This window comes from Nelumbo lutea, chromosome 3, assembly GCF_056320005.1.
Source record: "Nelumbo lutea isolate HS-2025 chromosome 3, American lotus-T2T, whole genome shotgun sequence".
Classification (NCBI taxonomy): Eukaryota; Viridiplantae; Streptophyta; class Magnoliopsida; order Proteales; family Nelumbonaceae; genus Nelumbo; species Nelumbo lutea.
The window spans coordinates 17,494,084-17,507,911 of record NC_142686.1 but is presented as its reverse complement, the minus strand read 5'-3'; the positions used below and the strand labels follow the sequence as shown (position 1 = coordinate 17,507,911).

General features: G+C 35.8%; 2 protein-coding genes across 2 annotated transcripts; one reads left to right on the top strand and one right to left on the bottom strand.

Annotated features, from left to right (window-relative positions):
* Positions 1 to 4,038: 4,038 nt before the first annotated feature.
* LOC148863273 (small ribosomal subunit protein eS19x-like) lies at positions 4,039 to 7,759 on the top strand. Its single transcript, XM_088975102.1, has 4 exons — positions 4,039 to 4,339; positions 5,448 to 5,538; positions 5,675 to 5,858; positions 7,453 to 7,759. The coding sequence occupies exons 1-4, from the start codon at positions 4,256 to 4,258 to the stop codon at positions 7,523 to 7,525; spliced, it is 432 nt and encodes a 143-aa protein (XP_088831228.1). The 5' UTR covers positions 4,039 to 4,255; the 3' UTR covers positions 7,526 to 7,759.
* Positions 7,760 to 11,225: 3,466 nt separating this feature from the next.
* On the bottom strand, positions 11,226 to 13,593 carry LOC148863272 (microtubule-destabilizing protein 60-like). Its single transcript, XM_088975189.1, has 4 exons — positions 12,468 to 13,593; positions 12,327 to 12,381; positions 12,129 to 12,224; positions 11,226 to 11,591 (listed from the first exon to the last, which is right to left on the bottom strand). The coding sequence occupies exons 1-4, from the start codon at positions 13,385 to 13,387 to the stop codon at positions 11,439 to 11,441; spliced, it is 1,224 nt and encodes a 407-aa protein (XP_088831315.1). The 5' UTR covers positions 13,388 to 13,593; the 3' UTR covers positions 11,226 to 11,438.
* Between the last annotated feature and the right edge of the window lie 235 nt (positions 13,594 to 13,828).

Below are 13,828 nucleotides of genomic sequence, written 5' to 3'. Positions count from 1 at the left end.
TTGTGGTGTGGACTATGCGTGAATTGGTCCACGCCATGGGCCAATTTCTCATCCATGGTTTTATCTCATGGATTAAACCACACTAGTTGTTGTATGGGATGAAGAGTTATCCCATGCTTCACATCTCATATTTACCCTAAAATAAACCCTCTTTATTTTTACTAATGCAACTTGTCACAGAGCACCGGCGCTACCACTGCTTCTCCGTTAGCCATTGCAACTTCGACCACTGCTTCTTGCTTCATCACTCACCATTGCAATTCCGACCAGCACTACACCGAACTGTTGGCTGTAAGTTCTCATTATCCGTTTATTCTTATAAAACCCCTGTTTCATATTTGTTTCACAACTGATTAATGAGAGCTTATTCTCCAATTCTTTTGCTTTGTCACTGGTTAGATCCACATGTTTATGTATTGTGAGAAACAAACTTCATCAACCCCATTAACGCCATTAATCTTCTCTTATCCTCTATCATCATCAACAAACATGATCCTCACAGGAGCGCTCACCTTGAGTGCCCAATCTTGGTGTCTGCACGCACTCATGACCCATATCGAAGAAAAACTAACATCTGTTCCACGAAAACCATTACCTTTACAAGCAATGAATCTAATATTGGTAGGGTTGTTGGATAAAACTTTGGTTCCATGAAAACCATGACAACTGTAAAGGAGTAATTCTTGCTCGTCCTTTTACAATTCTTCGAGCAATCACTTTCCGTCCACCATTGGTCTCCTTGCTATTTACATCCAATAAGAACATCGATTAAAATAGTAAAGGTTCAACAGTTTGTCATTTGTTTGCACCATGATATCATAGATGATGAGGGATGGACTTACCAAGCAAAGAATTCATGGGTTTTCTTACGCTTAATGTGGCTAGGTTGGTATTTTCTTTTGGGAAGCAAGAGCATTGTTGCACTGGAAGAGCCTTCTCCTAAATAACAAAAATTTGCACAAGTTTAAGATATTAACAAGACACACAGAAAACTAAGAACCATAAGGTTAGAAGCATCGATGTATAAACATGATTCAGACAATCATGTCTATTCCTAATCATACGACATGCATCCTGATTTTAGGATAAAAACTTTAGAATAAACAAAAATTCAAACCTAAATTCCATCCAAGATTTCCTTGTTTTAACATGTGGAACTAGACTTACCAAGTAGGGGTTTACCAAGACATTGTTGGCCTTTATCCTACTTTTTTCAAGCTGATGTATAAGTTGTTATGCTTCATTTCATTTCATTTATTTTATTGTTATTTAAATGATTTTAAAGCATACATTTTAAATTTTTAAGCATGTGAAAAACAGAAAAGTAACTCCATGTTCATGAATGGATTGTCCTTTATTACATCATTAAAATATGAATAGAGCAATGTCATCAAGACCATTGCCAAGGAAACACAGTTTGTCTATAGACATCTAGCCATGGCATGCCTAAGCATTTGGAGCCTAGGGCACAGGATTCTGATTCTGAGATGTCACCTATGCTGCCTAAGCAATAAACTGAACAACAAAGCACTAGTGTTTAGCAAATGATTTCTCTACCTCATCTAATAGACTGTATACCAGTTAAACCCATTTACAGCTAGAATAACTAAATATTGGGAAAGCAAATTCAGAGGTTCATTTAAAAGGATAAACTAGCATACTTTTCGGGAAGTGTTGGCCATGAGATCCAATTATTCTATAACCTCAGCACTAAAACTTTCTTGATATACTAAAGTGTAGTGTAAAGCCATGATGTTATTCGCAGTATCGTAATAAATGAATGAACTAGATAGAGCTTATTTTAACTTAATCCTAGATAAAGCAAGAAAAACAACTTTAAATATTCTACCTTGATATCAATCAAGTGTTAAAAATCATTTCCTTCTTCCTTTTTTGTATTTTATATGTTAACAGAGTACTTCTTTTAATCACTTGTTCTTGCTGTGCCTCTTAATGTAACGTGCCCATCAAAAGGCAGGCCCCATTATCTGCCAACTTTTCAGACAGCCATTATGTCTTCTTGAGATGATAAAACCATTGTGAATCAACACAAACAAACCAAATTTAGGCTGAGAAGTAGCTTTTTTTCTCATATAGTTACTTGGCTAGTAGGAATAAGGTACTATGGTATTTTCTATCAATCACACCCCAAGGATGCATTTTAAAGCTTATCCAGGTCATATGACCTACCTATCATATACATATAGGGGAACAAAAATTTCAAGAAAGCCCAACTTATGATACTCCAACAATTGTGGAACTAGGTTCCTTAAATTAACTTGTCGTCATTGGTATCAAATTAGATGGTAGGAGGAAACCACAATTCCCCAGTTCCCATTGTTCCTCATGCAGTCGTTTCATTCAGGAGGAAATCAGTTCCCTAGTTCCCTATGCTCCTATGAGGATTTCATAAATAAGTTCCCTTCTATTTCTTTGCATTGGAATTTTATCTTTTCTCATAGGAAGTCTCTGCTTTAGTATATATTTCACAGTTACTAGTTTTATTAACTCTTATATTCAGTATTGATAGCGATTCCCCAGCAATCTTTTTTATTTTTTTTTCCTGATAATTCTGCACTCATTACTTATTGTTATAGTAAATTGTGACTTATCGGTAAACCATGGATTTTATGTAGGATTCATTTTGAATAATATTTTTATTCATTAACAATATTATTAAATATTATCAAATATTATAATTATTGTTAACATTATTTTATTAATAATAAATCATTATTGATATTATCTTATTAATTATTAGTTCTTGAATATTGTTTTTATTAACATTAATAATCAATTTTCAATTATTATTACTAATTTTAGTTAATATTAATATAATTATTTGTTATTAATAATTATTGTTAATTATTATTAATTAATATTTTTTTATTATATATATTATTAAAAAATAAAATATTGTTTTTTAATGATTAACGACATAGATAATCTCACATGTTATAGTTGAGATGCATGGAATCAAACACAAGGTGTGGATAGAAGTGTGCCACACCTTACAAAACGTCCATTGAAGTGTGGTGTGGATCAATCCACACATTATTGTCTATAGTATAGAACAACTATCCTGTTGGGGTATAGTGTGCTTTCATCCGCACCACACCATACACACCACCCAATTTATCATCTACAACACTCCCTGAATCTTGACTTCAAAATCAAAATTTCAAATACTATTGACACCCTATGAATCCCATAGGTTATAACACCTTACTACCAACAAAATACTTTATAACACCATATTAACATCATTTGGCACACAATGCAAATCTCATATATGATAGGTCCCAATTTTGTGATGGCCCTAATCTTATAGATGCTTGATGTTAGATCATGTTGGTAGGGTGTTGAAATATTTTACTTGTCACCAAACCAGTGTGTATGATTCATTACTTTAATGGGCCTGGGCCTGGATCCATGAAGTCTTATACCAGGTAGTTAGGCTTGACATACTCCATGATCATCTAAGAATGGCAACGGGGCAAGGATCATATTTCCCGTTTTTGACATCAATTTTGAAATTAACCCCCATTCCTGTCCCTGATCCTTGTTGGGGATAAAATTTGTCCTCTATCTCTGATTTTTTATGAGACCAAAATCCCCATAATTTTTTTAGATAATAGTATTTTTTTCAAATAATAAATATACTTAAAATAAATAAAAAATTTAAATTATAAATAATGATTTAATATAATATATATATATATATATATATATATTAAATATAAATTATATTTACATAATCGAGACCCTCATCCCAATTGGGGATTCCTATCATTGTTTTCAAAACCGAATCGAACTGGACGGTCAGAAAAAATCAAGAACCGATTACCTAACTGGTTTCATTTTCCTCCAAAATTACTTTTTCCCTCAAAATCATTCGAATCGTTTTGACCATTTTTTAATTTTTTATTTTTTATCAGAATTGGCTGCCCATTCAAGTCCAACAGTCATACCGTTCGAACCAATAACCGAAACCCTGACGGGTTCGTTTTTAAAAACCATGATTCCATCCCATCCCCCATGCGAAAATAATCCCATCGTAAGTCGGATCCCGTGGGAATGAAGAAAATTGCCATCCCTATTATCATTCCTGTTATATGCGTTGGCTTCAAGGGTACTTTTGTATTTTAAAATAATAGTTTGATATATAAGGCTGCATCGCATCTTACTAACAAACCCTAAAGAGTGAAAACCCTATTTTCATCGTTGTCTCACATCTCTGCGTGTTTCTGTAGCGATGGAGACTGCTAGAACGGTGAAGGATGTTTCGCCTCACGAGTTCGTGAAGGCATACGCCGCTCATCTCAAACGATCGGGGAAGGTAACGTCATCTTCAATCCATCTCTGCAATTTTTTCGTTCATGGGCCATTTGTTCTTGCCTCATTCTACTTTAATGGATTCTCAAAGGTTTTTTGAGATAACTTGGTACTTAGGATAAGTTATTACTATCACATGCTTGTTTTGCTCGCGGAGATTGTTATTGAAATCTTATTGGTTAGAAACAATTTCTGCTTAAGTCTGATTTTCTATGTTATTTAACCTTTTTTTTTATATATGTTGTATTTTTGAATTTTTTTTGGGCGACAGAGCTTGTAATTAGAGCATTAGATCAGTGTCTTACGGGCTGGTCTGTTTCCTTTTTATTTTTCTGCTTCATCTGTTATGTGCAATATGTTTTTTTTTTTCATTCATCGAAATTGGTATTTGTTTTAGATAAATCTTCAGAATCTCGGCATTTTAGTTGGTGGTATTATGAAAAAAATTATAATTATTAATCCCAGTCGCTATATGCCTTTAGTGAAGTTTCTTGCTTCCATTTTGCTGCTAGTTTTTCTATATACAGGTATAAAATCAACGCACTTACTTGGATTGAGGGATTTGTAGATGTGTTCGGCTGAAGTTATCCATTTTATATACCGTACGACCTTAGACTTAGAAGACTGAGGACCATGTAACTATGTTTGAGAGTAATAAATGGAGAATAAGCAAACTTCCGTTTCTTTATGTTGTGATAGAATCCATAGGGTGGAACTCCAGTAGTTAAATGTGCCAGAATTAGCTGTCTCATCTAATGATTATGAGAGTTAGGTTTGAAGGTGTTGGTGCATTTGCTTTTCTGAGAGCGATTGGTCCTCTATCTTTTGTTCACACTTTAGGACTTGACTTAAAAGTAGTGTTCTGAAATAGCCTTGATTTAGGTAATAACATGATAACATCCAAATGGAAACTTCATAATGCAAAAGAGCCTTTGGTAGGTTGACTCGGGCTGCCTATCTGAATTATACAATATCATTTGTTACTTGTAAGATGTTTTCTGGTCAAATTATTTAATCAATAATGGCTTTTGCCCACATGCTGGTTATTTTTTGAATTATGTTTACCATTGTTCCATTCTGATTTTGTTTGCATCCACATGATTTTGGATTAGATGGAGCTTCCTCACTGGACTGATATTGTGAAGACTGCTACCTTCAAGGAGCTTGCACCATATGACCCAGATTGGTACTATATTAGAGCTGGTATGTCGCTCAGGCCTCAGTGTTTGTTCCTGCATATGTGAGAACTTACGAGCATGCTGTGTGATAAAATATTGTCATAGAAAGATTCTAATATACTTTCTCCAATGGTCATTGTATTTCTTATTCGGTTGTGCAGCTTCCATGGCAAGAAAAATCTACTTGAGGCAGGGTATTGGTGTTGGTGGCTTTAGAAAGATTTATGGTGGCCGTAAGAGGAACGGAAGTCGCCCTCCCCACTTTTGCAAGAGCAGTGGTTCTATTGCACGTCATGTTCTTCAACAGTTGCAGAAGATGAATATAGTTGACATTGATCCAAAGGGGTAAATATGTCATCCTAACTTGGATTGTTGAATGGTTTAAATATCCCTTTTCATTGTTATAGATAAATAAATAGATGGAGTCAAACCTCATACTTAAAAATACGGTGTCAAAGAATGGTAATGAAAAGAATGTCTGGAATGCAATTTAATTATAAAAAACATGTGGGATACACTTGAAGCTCATGGATACATTTGAGTTAAGAAATGCATGGGTATGCTAGGGAAACTCTCATAATCTTAATGATAATGGATATTGATAGGGTAAAAAACATGATATATCATCTTTTAATAGGTTATACAATTACACATTTATATATAGCAACTAATGGCATATAGATATTCACATTTTGCCAAATTAGATATATTTATTGTATAATGTATTAATTAAATTCAAAGCAGAAGCTTTGTAATGTATGTGTATGATGTTTGATAAAGACTCAATTGTGCATTAACTTCAATTAGTATATTATATGAATCCATAATAACATATTTGACATGATGTCAAACTGACTGTTCGTTTCTACGTACAACTATTAAATAGTATATGTTTGTAGTACACCACTTGGGAATCATAGAATCTAGTCAATTTAATAATGCTCCCCTTTGCACAAGGGAAGGGATGGAAATTTATTGCTGATATACATTTATTTGCCCAACTTATATTGACACTGACCACACAATATTTGGCCTTTGGTTTCTGGACTTGCATTTTCTAGTTCCTATAATGTGTATGTATGGCCTTTCTGATAGCCTTGCTATTTAGTTTTTTATAATTTCTCAGCAGGTTTGTATTTTTATTCAGCATTCAGTGTTTTAACCCTTCTTTCTTCCCTCGAGGCTCTGAAATAAACTTACTTATTAAAGCATAATAATTTTATTCTTCCCAACCGTCTTGGAGGAGTTATCACCAAACTTGATAATTTCATTTTGCGTTGCACTTGTATGAGGCTTTTTCCCCGAGGGATAATAAGGCTATGTTTGGTTTAAAAGAAAAAGTAGGGAAAGGAAGGGAAATGTAGGAAAGCCTTTACAAACCTTGTATGGTTTTTCCTACCTTTCCTTTCCTTTCCCTACTTTTTCCTTAAAACCAATCACAGTCTAAATGTCTTGGTGGTAACTGTCTGGCACACTGTTTCACTGCATACATAAACAGGAAATGGGACCAGCTGTAACTTTGTAACTGGTATCTTGAAATTGAATGTTAGCAAAGTATCCGTATCCTCGTTGAAATGTAGTAAATCAAGTTGTTACAACTTACAAAGTTACATGGTCTATTTATTCTTCTTATATACTATTATTACCGAGTTTCTTCGTCTTAATTGCATATTGCTGTCTTTTACATCTGAGATAGATTTTGAAGATGCTGAATATTATTTACTCAAGGAATTTGTGTATCTTGGTGATTGTTCAAACATGTAGATTTTTTCATCTGGCCCTTAGTTGGGACTTGGGGAGCTGTTGGTTGTTTGGATAAACTAGAAAAAATGCAATAAGAGAATGTAATTACGCATATTACCTCGAATTGCTGATAAAATATGATTCCACCCTTTAGAATCTTGGTATAAATCAATGGACTTGTTAATTTCTGCAACAGTGGAAGGCGAATCACCTCGAGCGGGCAGAGAGACCTGGACCAAGTTGCGGGAAGAATAGTTGTTGCTCACTGAGTCACTATTGAACTGCACAAATGGTATTTTGCTTTTGAGATTTTGTAGGGCTTTGTTTTTGTTTGGCAAACGGATGTAGCTGCAACTATTTGTTTAGACACTTCGTTTTGGTTCAGATGCCGAGTGGTTGAAAGTTGAAACTTGGAAGATGCAATTTGGTTATATTTTATTATTTAGTTATTGACATCTGGACAATGAGTTTGAAAAGGGATCAAGTATCATATTTAGCTGGAATTTGGATTCATTTTATATTGAATATTCTTAGATTACATGTGTCGTCGATGTTTTTACATCACTCGGTGAGAGCCTGAGACCGAGGCATTGGGCACCCTACCTTGTAGCCAGAAGCCCCTACTCACCCCAATGCGGAATTTTACTAATTTATCACTGGTTTGGGAATTTTTATTCAAATTGCATCTCTGCCCCCCGTGTGGCAATACGTAAAATTATGTTCTCCTTTCTTTCCTGTTCCCAGTTTAATATCGTGGAAAATGTGTTGGAAGAAAAATTGCCATGCATAACTTGTTTGCAGCAAGAGAAAAATCATATCTTAATAGTTCACTAACAATTAAGGGTTCGTTTGGTGTCTTTTTGGAAAGATTTTTTTGGTAGCGCTGACATGCAAAAGACGCATTGATTTTTTGCATGAAGGTCTGAGCAGCCTGAAGTATGTTTGGCAGATGTACGTCTTTTTGTGCGTCTTTCCATATCTTTTCGTGTGAGAATAAAACACGAAAGATGCATAAAGCTTCAAATGAAGCTTCCCGAAATCAGTTTGTAATGGGATTTTTGTGACCTTTTGGTGTTCTATCTTTTGGCTGTTAGATCTTCTGTGAGTTAAATGGGAATAGATAAAAAATCTGTCTTTTTGGCTTTTAAAAAGGTGAAAGACCGTGCAAAATGATGCATCAAACGAGCCCTAAGTTAATTCACCTTGTTTATTAGGTAAAACTGGATCAGTAATGTTATGTTTATTTTGAAGGAAAAGGTAGGCAAACATATAAAGGTTTGTGAAGGTTTTTCTACCTTTCCATTCCATACTTTTTACTTCAAACCAAATGCAGTGTAAAGTAAAAACTACTGAAACCGATACTACTGTGAAGAGGTGTTTTCCTATGATCCTAGCGGTTCAATTTTGTTGTACCCTTTGTTTTATTATGTTTAGGTGTTTAAATCCGAGTGGTGATTGCAAAGTTGGAAATATCGATACACTGGTATGGGCGTATGGGGTTTATTGATATTATTTTTTTAGTTTTTTTTTTTAATTTTTTTTTCTAAAACCAGTTTAGGGGGCTGGTTTAGGTCTCTTTCATCCTCTGAATCGGTCAGACCTCTGATACATTCTCTATAAGGGAGTATTGGTGGGGTCCTGGAATGATACGTATCAGTCAATATGGGTCGATACGTGTTAATACTTTGAACCTTGGGTGACTGGTATATCTAGGAATTTGATGCAAGTTTATAGAGGACCTTTTGCTTCAATTCTCTTGTCTGCGTCAGGGATATAATCATATGGCTCATAAATTCGTAATCTATCTTCTTCCGTACAGCATTTTGTAACCAGTTGTAAATTGTTAAGGGATGGATGGCAAAATTGGCCAAGGAATAGGTTTCAGGCTTGGGCATTCTTTGTGAATGCCAAGCCAATTGGTTCGGTTCCTATTCATCATTGCTGAATGGAAACTGCCAGAGATTAGTCATTAGTGTACAAGAATCAAGATTTTTCAGTCCAGAGGCAAGTTCTGGGTGGTTTAGATGCTAGGGACCAGTCCCAAATGATTGGGATTACGCGCTGCCATATTCTATAACACACAAGTGTTTGAAGACAGATTTGACATTTGAGAATCATTTTGGTTGCAATTTGAACGCCCATGGGTATTGTTTACTTTTTGATCAGCTTTCGATTGTTCCATTTACAATGCAATTAGATGTGTTGGTCGAGAACCTCTTTGTGATCAACTAAACATTTCAAATGGTAAGAGAAAAAAAAAGTTGGTCCCTTACCAATTCTTCGCTAGAACCAGACACTTTGTGAGCTTAGTTATGTAGTCAATTTGTTTTACAAAATCATAATTTCTTCAAGTGTTGTTTTAATTTACCCGGCAAAACAAATATCGAATGTGGTGATGTGAGAACATCCCATTTTTTGACAATAGGCAATTAGGAAAATAAAATGTGGCCAGTTTATCTGCCAAAAATCTTTCTGAGTAAACCGTTCTCATAGCCTTTTGCAGTGGTGCATTGAGAATATCTCCATACTTATTTGCTTTTATTCATCAGAGATATTCCCAATGCACAGCTGCAAGGAACTGTGATGACTGAATCCAAATTCCAGAATAATCAGTAATGAAATAGTAATTTCATTCAGTGGTTCAGTATAAATAAGGTGTTATTAACTGAATCCAAAATCCAGAGTAATCAGTAATGAAGTAGTTATTTCATTCAGTGGTTCAGTATAAATAAGGTGTTATTACTAAGTTAGGGATGCATGAATGCCATAAACCATGTGTTGCCTTTGCTTCTCACACCGACCTCACATCATGTTCTAGTCACACATCACATCGGAAACATTTAATTTACTCTTGTATGTTATCATTAATGGGAGATGTTCCCAATACACTTGAACATCTCTTGTACTTGTGTTATAATTCATGGGAGCTGTTGCCGATACACTGGGATGTGGCTGGGAGGTCCATGTGAGGAGCAATTCCCAATTCCCATGGCTCTGTTTTCTGCATCTTCCCCTTTTCTAAAGTTTGAGTTTAGCTGATAAAAAAAGTAAATCTGGTATTTGGATTTCCTATAAATGAGGGGATGATATAATAGGGTCCTATACTTATTGGATGCAGGGAAACTGAAGCAGATATTTACAATTTAGAAGTTGATGATCAACCGGCTTTTGAGTAAGGTGTTTAGTTCTTCTACTGGGGTAGGTTGGATAAAGATGCCCAAATGTAGTCGAGAGAGAGAGAGAGAGAGAGAGAGAGAGAGAGCTGAACTTTAAAAAATATTCAATTGAACTATGCACTAAGTGTAAGCAACACTAGCGCTTGTCACAACCAATTGCAGGGTGAATTTCTTCATCAAAATGCAATTAAATTGATTGCTTACACAAATGAAAAAGAAAAAAAGAAAAGAAAAAAAAATGAATTAAATGATCTTCAGTGATATGGAGAAAATTCTATTATTCTTCTTTCATCATCCATTTTCTTCTCTCCCATTCTTTATCAGTGCTGATGAGTATAGATGCTCATGTCAGTCCATGACATGCACTTGATCTTCTTGTGCTGAGGAATATGGAACTTCGGTTCTCTTGGAATGGTTGGGTGCTTCGTTGACCTGAACAAAACACCCTGAGCAAATTTATACAATCATTTTCAAAACCCCTAAATTCAAATTAAAGCTAGTAAATGAACATCAAAACTGTTGAAAAAAAGCTAGAAAGTGCATATTCTTTGAAAAACTAATTAACTGCAGTGAACTCTAAAGTTATCAATATGGTGAGTCAGGGTAACACGTGTTATTATGCAGAAAATAAGCAGCACAATTCAGGGATACCCTTTTCCTCTAAGTCTCCCTCACCTCATGAAAATGAAAAGTCCCACCAAATATATAAGATATTTGCAACTATGCTGAACAAAGATTTCTGAATCATTGTTAGGTATCTTAACATGGTAAATATCAAAATGCATGAAGAAACCAAAGAGCTCAAAATAAGATGGAGTATGATTTTAATGAAAATTAATTTCAGAATAATATGTTTTGCATCATACCAAAAACGATTTTCCTTTGATAAATAAAGTGGGTAAAGAATCTAAATAACTATAGCTAGTCCTTTACACCCTCAACATATTGAAATAGAACAACATGAAGGAATTGATTACAATGATAAAAAATTACTTAAGATTCCCTTTTATTTATTTTCTTCTGTTCGGTGAGAGCTCACCTCTGGTTCATCTGTTGTCCATGGCAGGCCTTGTGCTACCGGTATTCTAAGTCTCTCCTCTTCCATCATCATTTCCTGTACTTTCTTGAGAAATTCTTCCTCCTTAGATCTTCCTCTTTGCTGAAAAAGAAAAGAGAGGCAAAAAAAATACCTCAGTTTTGTTCGACTTCAAGTCAGATGAAGACAAAGGAGTTTAAAGTAGAACGGATATGCACTAATTTTATGCAGGTTTCTTTAAATGTTACATTTCACAGTAGGAAGAGCAAGTAAATCCCTCGTGAATATGGTTTACATATATCTACTATTATTACTCCCCACTGGTACTGGTTAAAGTACTTAGATAAAGAGGTTTCCAATATGCATCTCCCATCTGGGAAGCTATTATCATGAAGAAAATTTCACTTCCTGTTTATAAAGTTGATGTAATGAATAATTTAGTATAATAGGTCAGTTTGTGCACCTCTACAGCTATACTCAACAATTTCAACACAATTTGATCCAGTTCTTCTGTAAACGTTTCTATAGCCTTCCACATCCCCATAGAATTAACAGAAAAGAAGAAGGAAAGAAAGCAAGCAAGAAAGAAATTAATGTGTGATATCCAACAAAGTCATTCAAGAGATTCTTCACTCTACGGCGGTTTTTACGTATGAATACCTCTGTTCTTAATTTGAATGGTTGTTGTCTGGTGACTCTGAGCTGCTGCTGCTTCTTCCATTTACTTCCTCCAAATGACCCTATGGATTCAGCACTCTGTAATGGAAAAACATTCATAAGTTGCAGAACACATGGCCAATCTCCATTATTCATAAGCATGAAAAAACAGAAAAGAAATGAGAAGGATAGAATTCTTACTTTTCGGCGTGTCCTTCTGGTCCCACCAGAACCTCTGCTGCTAGTAAAAGTAAAGCTGAAAGAGAAAGGAACAGAAACCAATCAGGCAATATTAACTTTGAATAAGATCGATGTGCTGTCTTGAAATCAGTTGTAGCTCACCTTCCTTGGCTGCTGTCTAGTGAAGAGGAAATTCTTGAATCCGTGCCAAAATTCTCCGATGTGAAGAACAATTCTGACGGACAGAAAGAAGATGAAGAAACCTCTGTTTCATGGGCCTTAGGTTGCAATCCCGGCAATGCCCACTTCATTCCCTTCTTATTATTGTCTCCCTTTTCCTCTTCGCTCCGTTTCGATTCCTTGGAACTCGGAATTGAAAGAAGCCTTTCAAAGGCCTTAACCAAATGCATCACTCTTCCCGAACCTGGTTCAGGAATACTATTCCTGGCTTCTTCCATCAACTTGTCCCTTCTCCTCTTGATCTTCGAACTACCCATTTCACTTGATAACTCGTGCTCCTCCATAACTTGATTACCTGAATCGTTCATCGAATGACCGCTACCTAACACGGCTTTGTCTTCTGAAGCAACTGCAGTTTCTAAGTTCTCCATAATGGGGATTCTCTGATTCTCTTCACCTTCAGGTCTTTCGAAGTTCATTGTTGATTCGTCAAAATCGAATTCATGCTCGATGCTACTCCGGTTCCTGAAGAATTCTTCTTGAGACGCCCGGAGACTTTCGTAAGCAATGCAAGGGCACTTCTTTAGATTACCTCCCATCTTCTCCTTGCATTTGCAGGTAGCAGTGGAAAGTGCTGTCTTCGACTTCTTCTTGGCCACCACAAACTTTCTTTCACGAATCTTGGCACGGGGAGAAATAATCTGATTCGGGGTTTTTGGAGCCGATTTCTTCGATTTGGCCGACTTGGTTAGTGGAGTGTTCCCTGGTTTCAGAGGACTTACCGTAGATCTATTGGGATCGAAATTCTCCGAAAATTTTGAGACTTCTGCGACCTTCGATCGGGACGCTTTTGGGTCTTTGGTGGGCGTCATCGTCCCACAGTTCTTTCCGCCTAAATCCATCGAAATATCGCCGGAAATCGATCAAAGATCACCGGAGATCGAATCGGTGTTGCCTGAAATGGTTTCTTTAATGGTGCGGGGAAGATTCGACGGCGTGAAAGGTGGTGTTGAGAGTTGATTCTATTGCCTTGAAGAAGTGAATGAAGAAAGGGCGCAATGAAAGGGAAGAAAATGAACGTTGCGCTCTGCACGCTGTCGTAACGGCTAGTTTCTTGTGGGCTTATTTGTCGGGTTTTTTAAATTTTTTGGTTCTTCGTGAGCCGTCGGATTTGAGTTTATAGAGGGGGATGTGATGATTGATTCGAAAGCTAACCGTTATGCTTATTTACTGATCTTCGCTCAGATTGAATTACGGAAATAACCCTGTCATGAACGATTTATTTAGCAATTAAACGCTGAATTTGGATTTAACTACCCCCAAAATAATCTTGAATTTCAATA